This window comes from Moschus berezovskii, chromosome 17 (assembly GCF_049115385.1).
Source record: "Moschus berezovskii isolate FMDL1 chromosome 17, NW_MosBer_1.0, whole genome shotgun sequence".
Taxonomy (NCBI): Eukaryota; Metazoa; Chordata; class Mammalia; order Artiodactyla; family Moschidae; genus Moschus; species Moschus berezovskii.
The window spans coordinates 55,098,625-55,113,229 of record NC_142476.1 but is presented as its reverse complement, the minus strand read 5'-3'; the positions used below and the strand labels follow the sequence as shown (position 1 = coordinate 55,113,229).

The 14,605-nt window shown below is 39.3% G+C and overlaps 1 protein-coding gene and 1 pseudogene across 5 annotated transcripts in view; one reads left to right on the top strand and one right to left on the bottom strand.

Annotated features, from left to right (window-relative positions):
- Nucleotides 1-14,605, bottom strand: part of CCDC181 (coiled-coil domain containing 181) — a 42,251-nt gene that overhangs the window by 9,230 nt on the left and 18,416 nt on the right. For 3 of the 5 annotated variants that reach the window (XM_055419692.2, XM_055419688.2, XM_055419695.2), the window contains 2 exons: nt 12,681-12,835; nt 10,269-10,521 (listed from right to left, as the gene is read on the bottom strand). In XM_055419692.2, coding sequence (XP_055275667.2) covers nt 10,359-10,521; nt 12,681-12,835 — 318 coding nt within the window. In that variant the 3' untranslated portion in view covers nt 10,269-10,358. Of the gene's footprint in view, nt 1-10,268; nt 10,522-12,680; nt 12,836-14,605 lie in introns of those variants that run through there. The other 2 variants (XM_055419689.2, XM_055419694.2) reach the window with 2 other exon arrangements.
- LOC129551592 (small nuclear ribonucleoprotein-associated protein B' pseudogene) lies at nt 1,028-10,413 on the top strand (annotated as a pseudogene).

Sequence of the window (14,605 nt, the reverse complement as noted above, 5' to 3'; positions counted from 1 at the left end):
TTCTTTCAGGCCCTATTTATTATTTATCTTGCTATATATTTTACATACACCTTTAATTTCTGAAAAGCAAGGACTGGCAGACTATAGCCTTGGGTCATAAACAGCCATACTGTTGCCTGTGGTTGTGCTACAACAGCAGAATTGAGTAGATACAACAGGGTTTATATAACTGGCAAAGCCTAAAATATTTATTATCTGACTCTCTACAGAAAAAGTTTTCTGACCCTCACTCTAACAAAAAAGTAGCTGCAAGAGTTGGGGAGGGAATGGGGTAGGAGTCCTTTCTCTTTCTGGTGATATTGGAGCAGAGTACAAAAGAGTCTTATGAAATAACATAGATGGAGGAACTATTTTAAAAATAAATGCTAAATGTTAAAAAAAATTAAATATTTTACAGCCACACTAACAAATGCTTGAGCAAAATCATTGTTCTTATTTTGGTTTTATGCAGGGGATTCTGTATTTTAAATGGATATAACTGATCTACAGAAGAAACTTTTAACTACTGAGCTCAGTTTGGCAATTGCAGCACAATAGGAATATCCAATTTGATACTTATGAAATATGACAGAGAAAATAAGATCTTTGGAGAACATCTCTCAAGCTCAAAAATGCAATTCATCAATTGATTTTTATTATGTAACGTGTTATTATTTATTTATGAAGGGCCATCATAAAAAACCTTTTTAGAGGCCTGTAAAAATGTCCACAAAAATGTTTATAACAAATTACCCTAATTGGTTTCTTTACCTATCAGTAAAGAAATCCTCAAAAGACAAATCTAATCAAGTAACAATATATATTAATGTCAACTTAATGATGATTTTTTTATTTTTGGTTGCATTCATCTGAGTTGTAGTTTCAAGTGGGTGGCAATAAATTCCTTTACCTGCTTTAGTCTGAATATTGATTTTTTTCCCTCCAGAATGATGTGCTTCAATTCAAGTCTTCATCTAGCTTATACTATATACAACTTATTCTTCAGTCTTTAAGTTTACAGAGCATAAAACTTAGAAGAAAACATAGAGGAAAAGCTTCATGACTGGATTTGGCAATGATTTCTTGGCTATGACACCAGAAGTACAGGCAACAAAAGAAAAAAATGGATGAATTAAACCTCATCAAAATTAAGACTTTCTGCATAGCAAAAAGAAACACTCAACAAAATGAAAAGGCATCCTGCAAAATGAAGGAAAATATTCACAAGTCATGTATCAAGGGTCTACTGATGAGAGTAAATGAAGGGCTGCAAATCAACAACTGGAAAAAAAAAAATCCAGTTTAAAAAAAAAATGGGCAAAGTAATAGACATTTCTCCAATAGAGATACAAATACCAATAAGCACATCAAAAGATGCTCAGCATCACTAATTATTAAGTAAATAATTATAGTATATTGCTATCACTTCACACCCAGAATGGCTACTACCAATAAAGCAAAATAACAAGTGTTGGCAAAGATGTGGAGAAACTGGAAACCTTGTGCATTGCTGGTGGGTATGCATATAACTGCCGCATGATCCAGTAATTCCACCTCGAGGTAGATACCCAGAAGAATTGAAAGCAGGGACTCAAAAGGATATTTGTATAAAAATGTTCATAGCAGCATTATTCACTATAGCCAACAAATAGTAACATGTGTCCTTTGAGGGGTGAATACATAAACAAAATGTGGTATATATATATGCAATGGAATATTATTCAGCGTCAGTTCAGTCGCTCAGTATGTCCGACTCTTTGCGACCCCATGAATCACAGCACGCCAGCCTTCCCTGCCTATCACCAACTCACAGAGTTCACCCAAACTCATGTCCATCGAGTCGGTGATGCCATCCAGCCACCTCATTCTCTGTCGTCCCCTTCTCCTGCCCCTAATCCCTCCCAGCATCAGTCTTTTCCAGTGAGTCAACCCTTCACATGAGGTGGCCAAAGTATTGGAGTTTCAGCTTTAGCATCAGTCCTTCCAATGAACACCCAGGACTGATCTCCTTTAGAATGGACTGGTTGGATCTCCTTGCAGTCCAAGGGACTCTCAAGAGTCTTCTCCAGCACCACAGTTCAAAAGCATCAATTCTTCGGTGCTCACCTTTCTTTATAGTCCAACTCTCACATCCATACATGACCACTGGAAAAACCATAGCCTTGACTAGATGGACCTTGGTTGGCAAAGTAATGTCTCTGCTTTTTAATATGCTGCCTAGGTTGGTCATAACTTTCCTTCCAAGGAGTAAGCGTCTTTTAATTTCACGGCTGCAATCACCATCTGCAGTGATTTTGGAGCCCAAAAAAATAAAGTCTGACACTGTTTCCAATGTTTCCCCATCTATTTCCTATGAAGTGATGGAACCAGATGCCATATCTTAGTTTTCTGAATGTTGAACTTCAAGCCAACTTTTTCACTCTCCTCTTTCACTTTCACCAAGAGGCTTTTGAGTTCCTCTTCACTTTCTGCCATAAGGGTGGTGTCATCTGCATATCTGAGGTGATTGATATTTCACCCAGCAATCTTGATTCCAGCTTGTGCTTCTTCCAGCCCAGCATTCCTCATGATGTACTCTGCACATAAGTTAAATAAGCAGGGTGACAATATACAGCTTTGATGTACTCCTTTTCCTATTTGGAACCAGTCTATTGTTCCATGACAAGTTCTAACTGTTGCTTCCTGACCTTCATATGGGTTTCTCAAGAGGCAGGTGAGGTGGTCTGGTATTCCCATCTCTTTCAGAATGTTCCACACTTTATTGTGATCCACACAAAGGCTTTGGCATAGTCAATGAAGCAGAAATAGATGTTTTTCTGGAACTCTTGCTTTTTCTATAATCCTTCGGATGTTGGCAATTTGATCTCTGGTTCCTCTGCCTTTTCTAAAACAAGCTTGAACATCTGGAAGTTCACGGTTCACATATTGCTGAAGCCTGGCTTGGAGAATTTTGAGCATGACTTTACTAACATGTGAGATGAGTGCAATTGTGAGGTAGTTTGAGCATTCTTTGGCATTGCCTTTGGGATTGGAATGAAAACTGACCTTTTCCAGTTCTGTGGCCACCGCTGAGTTTTCCAAATTTGCTGGCATATTGAGTGCAGCACTTTCACAGCATCATCTTTTAGGATTTGAAGTAGCTCAACTGGAATTCCATCACCTCCACTAGCTTTGTTCGTAGTGATGCTTTCTAAAGCCCACTTGACTTCACATTCCAAGATGTCTGGCTCTAGGTGAGTGATCACACCATCATGATTATCTTGGTCATGAAGATCTTTTTTGTACAGTTCAGTGTATTTGCCACCTCTTCTTAATATCTTCTGCTTCTGTTATGTCCATACCATTTCTGTCCTTTATCAAGCCCATCTTTACATGAAATGTTCCCTTGGTATCTCTAGTTTTCTTGAAGAGATCTCTAGTCTTTCCTATTCTGTTGTTTTCCTCTATTTCTTTGCATTGATCACTGAGGAAGGCTTTCATATCTCTCCTTGCTATTCTTTGGAACTCTCCATTCAGATACTTATATCTTTCCTTTTCTCCTTTGCTTTTCACTTCTCTTCTTTTCACAGCTATTTGTAAGGCCTCCTCAGACAGCCATTTTGCTTTTTTGCATTTCTTTTCCATGGGGATGGTCTTCATCCCTGTCTCCTGTACAATGTCACGAACCTCCATCCATAGTTCATCAGGCAATCTTATCAGATCTAGTCCCTTAAATCTATTTCACACTTCCACTTTATAATCATAAGGGATTTGATTTAGGTCATATCTGAATGGTATAGTGGTTTTCCCTACTTCCTTCAATTTAAGTCTGAATTTGGCAATAAGGAGTTCATGATCTGAGCCACAGTCAACTCCTGGTCTTGTTTTTGCTAACTGTATAGAGCTTCTCCATCTTTGGCTGCAAAGAATATAATCAGTCTGATTTTGGTGTTGACCATCTGGTGATGTCCATGTGTAGTGTCTTCTCTTGTGTTGTTGAATGAGGGTGTTTGCTATGACCAGTGCGTTCTCTTGGCAAAACTCTATTAGCCTTTGCCTTGCTTCATTCCATACTCCAAGGCCAAATTTGTCTGTTACTCCAGGTGTTTCTTAACTTCCTACTTTTGCATTCCAGCCCCCTATAATGAAAAGGACATCTTTTTTGGGTGTTAGTACTAAAAGCTCTTGTAGGTCTTCATAGTACCATTCATCTTCAGCTTCTTCGTTACTGGTTGGGGCATAGGCTTGGATTACTGTGATACTGAATGGTTTGCCTTGGAAATGAACAGAGATCATTCTGTCATTTTTGAGATTGCTTTCAAGTACTGCATTTATTGGCGCAGCTGGTAAAGAATCCACCTGCAATGTGGGAGACCTGGGTTCGATCCCTGGGTTGGGAAGATTCCTGGAGAAGGGAAAGGCTACCCACTCTAGTATTCTGGCCTGGAGAATTCCATGGACTGTATAGTGCATGGTGTTGCAAAGAGTCAGAGACGACTGAGCGACTTTCACAGCCATGAACTATTCAGCTTAGAAGGAGTAAATTCTGATGCTACAGCATAGATGAACATTTAAAACTCCATATTGAGATATGACACAGAAGGACAAATAATGTACGATTTTACTTATATGAGGTACCTGAAATGATTAATAGAAATAACAAGTAGAATAGTGGTTACCTGGGGTTAAGGGAAAGCAGAATGGAGAGCTTTTGTCAGGTACAGAGTTTCAGTTTGGGAGGATAAAAATCATGAAGACAAAGGGGTAATGGTTGAACAACATATGAATGTACTTAATGACACTGAATTATACATTTTTTAAAATGATCAAAATGATAAATCTTAGGTTATATATATATTTACCACAATAAAAAAAATTCTATACATATACTTTTGTAATCACAAACGAGTGGCACACTTTGCAACTGTTGGTTAAAGAGTGTCAATAATAATAATAGCTCAATAACACCTAATCGAGCTAAACCAAGAAAGAAAAAAAACAGACTTCATATTAACTACCTAAATACTATACCTTAAGGAACTAAAAAAAGAAGAGCAAACAACCCAAAGCTAGCAGAAAGAAGATAATTGAAATTAGAGTGGGGAGAAAATAGAAAAATAGAGAGTGAAAATAGTGGTTCTCTGAAAAGATCCACAAAATCGGCAAACCTATAACCAGAGTGACAAAAAATGTTGCAAATACCTAAACTCAGAAATGAATGGGGGTCCTCAGCAATCTCATTTAAATAAAGTTATAATTATATACCAACAAATAACCTGGATGGAATAGACAAATTCCTAGAAACACAATTTACCAAAACACAAGGAGAAATGGAAAATATGAAAAGGCTTATGTATGAGTGTGCTTAGTAGCTCAGTTATATCCAACTCTTTGGAACCCTATGGACTGTAGCTCACCAGGCTCCTCAGTCCATGGGGATTCTGCAGGCAAGAAAACGAATGGGTTGCCATGCCCTCCTCCAGGGGATCTTCCCAACCCAGGCATTGAACCTAGGTCTTCTGCATTGCAGGTGGATTCTTTACCATCTGAGTCACCAAGAGAAAGGCTTATAATGAGAGATTACATCAGTAATCAAAAACCTCCCAACACCAAGAGCTATGGATGTTGGATGATAGTGATGTGTAAATGTAGGTTCATTAATTGCAACAAATGAACCACCTTGTGGGAGATGTTGATGCTAGGGGAGATTTTAGGGAGGAAGGAAGCCGAAGTTACATGGGAACTCTGTACTTTCTGCTCAGTTTCATTATGAACCTAAAACTGCTCTAAAAAACAAAGTGTACTAAAAAACAAAAAAACTCCCAACAAAGAAAAGTCCAGGGCCAGAGAGTTTCACTGGTGGCTTCTGCCAAAAATTTAAAGAGTTAATAGCAATCCTCCCAAGAAAATAAAAGCAGAGGGAACACTTCATTCTATGAGCCCAACATTACCTTGATACCAAAGCCAGAAAAAGATCCCCCAAAAAAAAGAATATTACAGAAAAATATCTCTTAAAAATACGGATGAAAAATCCTCACAAAATACTAGCAAACCAAATGAAAAATCATAGAAAAGGGGATTTATATACCACCAAGAGGTATCTGTCTCAGAAATGCAAGGGTGCTTCAATAAGAAAGTCAACCAATGTAACATCACATGAATAGAACAAACGAGAAAAAAGCCATTATCATTTCACTTGACACAAAAAGCATTTAATAAAATCCAACACACTTTCATGATAAAAGCACTCAAAAAAAATAAATAGAAGAATATAAATAAGTACAGGAGAAGAATAAGAATAGAACTTCCTCAACTTTATAAAGGACATTTATGGAAAACCCACAGTTAACATCATGCATGTGTGCATACTATGTTGCTTCAGTCATGTCTGACTCTGTGCGACCCTATGGACTGTAGCCCACCAGGCTCCTCTGTTTGTGGGATTCTCTAGGCAAGAATACTGGAGTGGGTTGCCATGACTTCCTCCAGGGAATCTTCCTGACCCAGGGATCAAACCTGCATCTCTTATGACTCTTATATTGGCAGGCGGGTTCTTTATCACTAGTGCCACCTGGAAAGGCCCAGCTAACACCATTCCGTTCCGTTCCGTCGCTCAGTCGTGTCCGACTCTATGCGACCCCGTGGACTGTAGCCTACCAGGCTTCTCCGTCCATGGGATTCTCCAGGCAAGAATACTGGAGTGGGTTACCGTTTCCTTCTCCAGGGGAATCTTCCCGACCCAGGGATCGAATCCGGGTCTCCCGCATTGGAGGCAGACGCTTTAACCTCTGAGCCAGGGAACACCATACTTAAGGCTAAAAGACTAAAAGCTTTCCTCCTAAGATCAAGAACAAGATAAGGATGCCCAGGCAGAGTGGAGTAGCAGTTGGAGATGTTCTGTTCTGAGGAGCAGCCAGTGGTGTGGGGTGCAAGCCAGGGACCATTTACACCTGAGTACTGGAGGTGGAAGTCTAAGTCAAACATAGAAGGACAGCCTCACTGAGCAACCAGGAATGTCACCTGTACCTGAGGTAATCTCAGCAGCAGCAGCAGCAGCAGCAAATACCCGTGGTTGATTTCCAGGCAGAACTGAAATAAGCATTCTTAGCTGAGACACCAAGAAATGGTTAAAGCAGTATCGGAACACCTGGGTGGCTGATTCCAAAAGAAACAATCAAACAAAACTGCCTTCTCTGAGGTCTTTAGGATACCAAATCTTTCCTGTGGGCATTGGATTTGGTGGAATAGCAATCATGACTGTGGGAAGGAGCAGCAAGATGCTGCAGCACACCGACCACAGGAGAGAATGTATCCTGCAAGATGGCCGGATCGTCACTGGTACATTTAAGACTTTTGACAAACACATGAACTTGACCCGCTATGACTGTGATGAGTTCAGGAGGATTAAGCCAAAGGATGTGAAACAGCCACAGCATGAAGAAAAGTGAGTTTGGAGTCAAGTGTTGCTGTCTGGGGACACTTGGTTTCCATGACTGTGGAGGGAAAGAAACTGGCATTGCTCAGGTACCTCTTGCTGGAGCTGCAGGAGGCCCTGGGGTTGGCAAGGCAGTTAGCAGAGATGTTCCAGCTGGTGTTCCAATTCCCTAGGTCCCTGCTGGAACAGCAGGCTCTGTCCGAGGGATTGAGGGGTCATCCCAACAGGTAGTGACCCCACAGGGAAGAGGCACAGTAGCAGTTGCTGCAGGTGCTGCTACTGCCAGCACTACTGGAGCCCCAAGTAGTATCCATGATGATGGGGGACTGCTCCCCGCCACCATCAGTTGGTCAAGCAACCCCACCTCCAGGAATTATGACTCCTCCACCTGGTGTGAGACCACCGTGGGCCCACCGCAGGGCCTTCCTTCCCCTACTCAAGAGACATCAACAGGCATGCCCCCTCCGGAAATGAGGACCCCCTTCACCAGGAATAAGAGGTTCACCTCCTCCAAGAAAGCATCCACCAAGACCCGAGGGTACTACTGATCCTTCTTAGTCACTTTTTTTCCTACAATGAGTCTTGTGAAATATGTGGAGTGTTTGTGAACTTTTGTCCCCTCTGCTGCATTAGTGAAAGTGAAAGTGTTAGTCACTCAGTCGTGTCCAACTCTTTACAACCCCATAGACTGTAGCCCACCAGGCCCCTCTGTCCATGGGATTCTCCAGGCGAGAATACTGGAGTGGGTTGCCACTCCCTTCTCTAGGGGAACCTCATGACCCAGGGATTAAACCCGAGTCGCCTGCATTGCAGGCAGATTCTTTACCATCGGAGCCACCAGGGAAGCACTGCTACATTAAGATCAACTAGTAAATACATATGGAAAAAAAAAAATGATGTCCACTTTCACTACTACTACTCTACATTATACTAAAAGTTTTAGCCAGAGGAATCAGTCAAGAAAGATAAATAAAGGCATCCCATTTGGAAAGGAAAAATTAAAACTATCTCTGTTTGCAGATGATATCTAGCCTACATGGGCATCCCTGGTGGCTCGGCCATAAAGAATCCACGTGCAATCCAAGAGATGTGGGTTTGATCCCTGGGTCAGGAAGATCCCCTGGAGAAGTAAATGGCTACACACTCCAGTATTCTTGCCTGGGAAATTCCATGGACAGAGGAGCCTAGCGGACTACCTTCCATGCGGTCACGAGAATCAGACATGACTTAGCAACTAACCACCACCACCACCATCTATCCTATACAGAGAAAATTCAAAAAAATTTCACCAAAAAATTTAGTACTAATAAATAATTCAGCCATGTTTCAGGGTACAACATCAATACACACAAATTTGTTTGTGTTTCAAGTATAGAACACGTAAAGAAAATTAAGAAAACAATTCCATTTGCAATAGAAGTCAAAAATAAATATCTATGAATAAATTTGACAAAGCAAGTGAAAGACTTATACACTGAAAACTATCAAACATTGCTGCACTAAATGAAAAGACATCCTGTGTTTATGGGTGAGAAGACAGTCTCATGATGGAGAAGGAAATGGCAACCCACTCCAGTACTCTTGCCTGGAAAATTCCATGGATGGAGGAGCCTGGTAGGCTACAGTCCATGGGGTCGCAAAGAGTCGGACACGACTGAGCAACTTCACTTTCTTTCTTTCTATAGTTCCTTTTGGAGAAGGGAGTGGCAACCCACTCCAGTGTTCTTGCCTGGAGAATCCCATGGACAGAGGGGCCTGGTGGGCTACAGTCTGTGGGGTTGCAAAGAGTCGGACATGACTAAGCAACTAACACACACACACACAGTCTCATGAAGATGGCAATACTACCGAAAGCAAACAACAGATTCACTGCAATCCTTATTGCAGTGAAATCCTGAAAATTTCAGCAGCCCATTTTGTAAAAATGTTGTGGAATACTTAAATGTCAGATTGGTTCTTATCATTAAAAATAAACTTTAAACAACACAAGACTAGTTATAATGAAAAGTTAAATTGCCTGTTATACGCTCAAAGTGCTGTAATAAGCTGAGAAAGGATTGAATAATTCTGTTTTCTAATGTAGGGTCAAGTGATTAAGGTACAAATATCCAGTTGTTGAGAACCCTGTCTTCTGAAGCTTTAAAATAACTCCTACAGCAATTCTCCACTCTCCATCACACTTGTATGTTTGCCTTTGTCCTCCACTCCTCAAGTACTTTTACACACATCAAAGATACTGCTTCCCCACACATGTAATTATAAATGTCTGCCAAGGTATGTAAGCTTTATAGTAAAACTAGAAGAAAGAATTCTGCAACCACCTCTATAGTTTCTTCATCTGCAAAACAAGAATGACTAACAGGGTTGTTATAAGATCAAATTATTTATGTAAAGCATTTACAACAATACCAGGCACATTATGAACACTCAATAAGAGCTGTATGATTTTGTATAACACACCCAAAATAGTTATACTTTTTTTTTAAAAGAACATGTGGAAGTAGGCCTAACCTATTGCTTAGCTTGCTACAGCTATTCAAAGTTGACATAATTAGGACTGTGTATCAGGCCTTGATCCAGATTTAAGAGGTCACTTCTCCTGCCTTATGAAATGTTCTACTGCAATTTTTTTTAATGATAATAGGAACTAAAAATAGGTATCTGTCCCTTTTTTGTGTTTGTTTCAGCTAGAAATGTTAAAATAACTTAGAAGTAAAGGAATGTAGAGTTCATTTGTTCAGTTTTTTGCATGGACTAAGATGGTATAACACATTACAGTGCTGAAAGATAAGAAATTTATTTTGCTCTACTATTAAAGGAAATAAGACAAATTCACCATCAACACCACCAAAAGATAAGTAGCACTTCCATAATTTAGAGTATGACCAAAGCACACAAGCCATAAGAAATGATATCCAAAATTTTGAGGACAGCAGCTTCCAAATGAAGTATTTAATAAATACCTTCAGTTGTAATGATCAGTAAAACGGAAAGATTTGGCTTCTGACATATTATATAGGTGGCACTGTAACTGTTTAGACCGCTTTGCTTCTAGTCGGAGCTGTCTAGTTCTTTCTTTGACAGCTTGTTGCTCTGCTAATTTTTCTATCTGTTTTCTTCTTAGCCATCTGTAGAGAGAGACATAATGAGATCTGGTATCAGCCTGAATATATCTTCATACTATAAAGTTATTACTATAGATAATTATAGGAAATTGAATTTCTTTACATTGAAATGCTCTGGTCACAACACAAATTAGTATTAACTGAAAAATTTTCATTCTTATACCAAAGGCTCATACTAGGAAAGCATGGTAACATTTACAATCAAATGTAATTAAGTTTATCTTATAATGAAACTGCCAACTAAAAAACTTTTTAAAGTGATTTACAAACTATTTTACATGCGGCATACATAGGTCATACGTAAAATGATTTTCAAATCTTTTTTAAAATATTATTTTCTAAACAACTAAGTATTTGGTTCCATATAATTTATTTAGCAGCATGCAGAAATGCTGCCTTGCTATTCTTGGTAGAGAAATCATAGAGTTCCTGCTTTTCAGTGGATGAAATAATTCTTCCTTAAAATGGAAAAATAAGCCTAAGAAGAAAAAACATCAAAAAAAGGTGAAGGGAAAGTCCACATTCTAACAAATTTAAGTCTATAAAGCTTGCTTAGGTTAAATAACATTAAAAATAACTATATATACTACATCTCTGGTATGAAAGTGCATATGTGGTGTGTACATGTGTGTATATATGTTTTCAGAAATAAATCCAAATAAGTATATGACTGCACTAGCATAAAAGAGGCTTAAGAAACCTCAACGTTGTGCGGTCTTGAATTGGATAGTAGTTTGAGCAAATTAACTGCAGTCCCTACGGGGTCAACTGGGAAAGAAAAGAAAGAGACAAAGAAACTTAGAAGGAGAAAGATAGCTGAAAAGAAAGAAATGAACTTCAAACAATGGACTAAATTTCCACTCCCTTTCCCAAGTCTTGCTGGCAAAATTATGACGCCAGATCTGTTTCCTCAGAGTAAGCCAGGTATTACACTCTTACCCAGGCAACTGAAAGGAGACGGGGTTTGCTTTTAATTACCAAAATAGGTGCCTAAATCCCCTTTTCATCTGTTCTGTACAGATCTTCCTCCTCTTTACAGAAAAATACTTACTGGTTAAGTGCAACTATTTATTCAGTTTTCTGAGGACTAAGTAGGAGAAAAGTGAAGTCGCTCAGTCGTGTCCGACTCTTCGTGACCCCGTGGACTGTAGCCCACCAGGCTCCTCCGTCCAGGGGATTCTCCAGGCAAGAATACTGGAGTGGGTTGCCATTTCTTTCTCCAAGTAGGAGAAGCTGTAACCAATCTTTGGCCCACTTCTCCAAGCAATAACAAATCAATCAATCAATGGGAGGCTATCAAAATTTATCACCCTGGTGCCATTAAGAAATAGTTTTAGTATTAAAACATATTGAAAGAGACACATGTACCCCAATGTTCATCGCAGCACTGTTTATAATAGCTAGGACACAGAAGAAACCTAGATGTCCATCAGCAGACAAATGGATAAGAAAGCTGTGGTACATATACACAATGGAGTATTACTCAGCCATTAAAAAGAATACATTTGAATCAGTTCTAATGAGGTGGATGAAACTGGAGCCTATTATACAGAGTGAAGTAAGCCAGAAAGAAAAACACCAATATAGTATACTAACACATATATATGGAATTTAGAAAGATGGTAACGATAACCCTGTATGCAAGACAGCAAAAGAGACACAGATGTATAGAACAATCTTTTGGACTCTGTGGGAGAGGGTAAGGGTGGGATGATTTGGGAGAATGGCATTGAAACATGTATATTATCATATTTGAAACAAACTACCAGTCCAGGTTCGATGCATGATACAGGATGCTTGGGACTGGTACACTGGGATGACCCAGAGGGATGGGATGGGGAGGGAGATGGGAGGGGGGTTCAAGATGGGGAACACATGTACACCCAGGGTGGATTCATGTCAATATATGGCAAAACCAATACAATATTGTAATTAGCCTTCAATTAAAATTAAAAAAATTTAAAAAAACATATCTTGAAAGAATGGTACAGATATTATGCAAAGTATGGAGTTAAAGAATTTTCTCACATATTTTTAAAACTGTGGCTTTAAAACTGTATAGATATATAAATGTAAGGGATTGCTTTTTTTTAAGTTTTATTGACTATATAATTTCCAAGTTGCCCATGAGGAGGAGGGGAAATGCCCTTCCTTTGACTTACTGTTTAAAGGCCCTGTCACGGCCTTCTGTTCCTTTCAGGAAGACTAAGCACTCCTCTTGCTTTCGCAGTTCTTCTGTCTTTCTTTCTTTCAGTTGTTCTTCATGCTTTTTTTTAAGCCATAATCGAAAAGCTTGCTGTGGATCTCTGTTTTCCTGCTGTTCACAGAAGTAAGTTTTGCTTACTTTAAAGAAATGAAAACTACTTTTTAAGGCCCTGCCAATAGGACCCTGCAAGAATACATGTCCTATTCACCAACTGTTCATAATAATACCAGTCTCATTCCTTGTATTCTTAGCATCCAAACCAAATATATGACCTCTGAATCAACACTGCCCTCTGGCTTCTTTCAAAAGTCTTACTGAGGTAATCAATAAATGGACAATGTCAAGATGCAGTGATTGGCAAACTTTTCAAAACTGAGCCCTTTGACAAATAAAATAATTTTGCACACTGACACAAGCATATAAAACAGGGTTGAAGAAAGACAGTATGAGTGAGGTATTGGTATCAATTACTGAAGGAAGCTCCATGGAAGTTCCACTGGAACTGAAAACCAATGACCCAACATTTGTGTTATTCAACCTTTCTTTTAAATTCTTCTTTCATTTTTAAGAGCATTTTCCAAGCCCATCTCCAAAAATGCAATTATTACATATGGAGCATGACAATGAGGATTTTCAACCATAAGAATTTTTTCATAATGATGATTGCCATGAAGATTTTGTCATAAGAATGGGCTAGTGGGAATAGCTTATTGTATGGTTCTTCAAACTTCATGATGGATACTATCTTCAAGGAGTTTTCAAAAGCTGAAAGAGCTCTTATCTGGGAGAGTAAAGAGAGCAAAGGGAAAGATTTTGTGGCTCTTCAGCCTTAGAAAAAGCACGACTCATTATATGGATGCCTGGCTAGAATACAAAAGGAAAAGATGCATTCGTTTAATACTTTTGCCACATCTGAGTTCTGTGATAGAGAGCTCTACACCTTGCATTTTCCTTTATCTGTAGCCCACATTGCCAAGTATGCTCCAGTCTAATTTATATAACCTAGAATCTTTGATGTATAATGCAGAACTTTGTGAAGAGGTCCTATGGACCTACAAGACCATTGCTGAACACTTGAAAGTTTGGGACTATCTGGAGATTACTAAAAAGTGTTCAATCTGCAACTATAGATTAAAAGAGTTAGGAATGCAGGGACAGACAGAATTGATGGGTATCACTGTTCATCTATTCATTCAACAGATATTTACAGAGCATCTACTACATACAGTATCTACCTGAACAGAGCTACTAGGATGCACCAAAGTGGGGGGGAACAAGGCTCCCTTTCTCATACCTTCTATACCTGCACTGTATGATACAGTAGCCACTAGTCACAAGTAACTACTTAAATAAAATTAGAAATTCAGTATCTCAGTCACATTAGCTACGTTTGAAGTACTTAACAGTCATATTATGGCAGCCATGAAATTAAAAGACGCTTGCTCCTTGGAAGGAAAGTTATGACCAACCTTGATAGTATATTAAAAAGCAGAGACATTACTTTGCCGACCAAGGTCCGTCTAGTCAAGGCAATGGTTTTTCCCGTGGTCATGTATGGATGTGAGAGTTGGACTGTGAAGAAAGCTGATCGCCGAAGAATCGATGCTTTTGAACTGTGGTGTTGGAGAAGACTCTTGAGAGTCCCTTATACTGCAAGGAGATCCAACCAGTCCATTCTAAAGGAGATCAATCCTGGATGTTCATTGGAGGGACTGATGCTAAAGCTGAAACTTCAATACTTTGGCCACCTCATGAGACGAGTTGACTCACTGGAAAAGACTCTGATGCTGGGAAAGGTTGGGGGCGGGAGGAGAAGGGGACGACGGAGAATGAGATGGCTGGATGGCATCACCGACTCTGTAGACATGAGTTTGAGTGTAC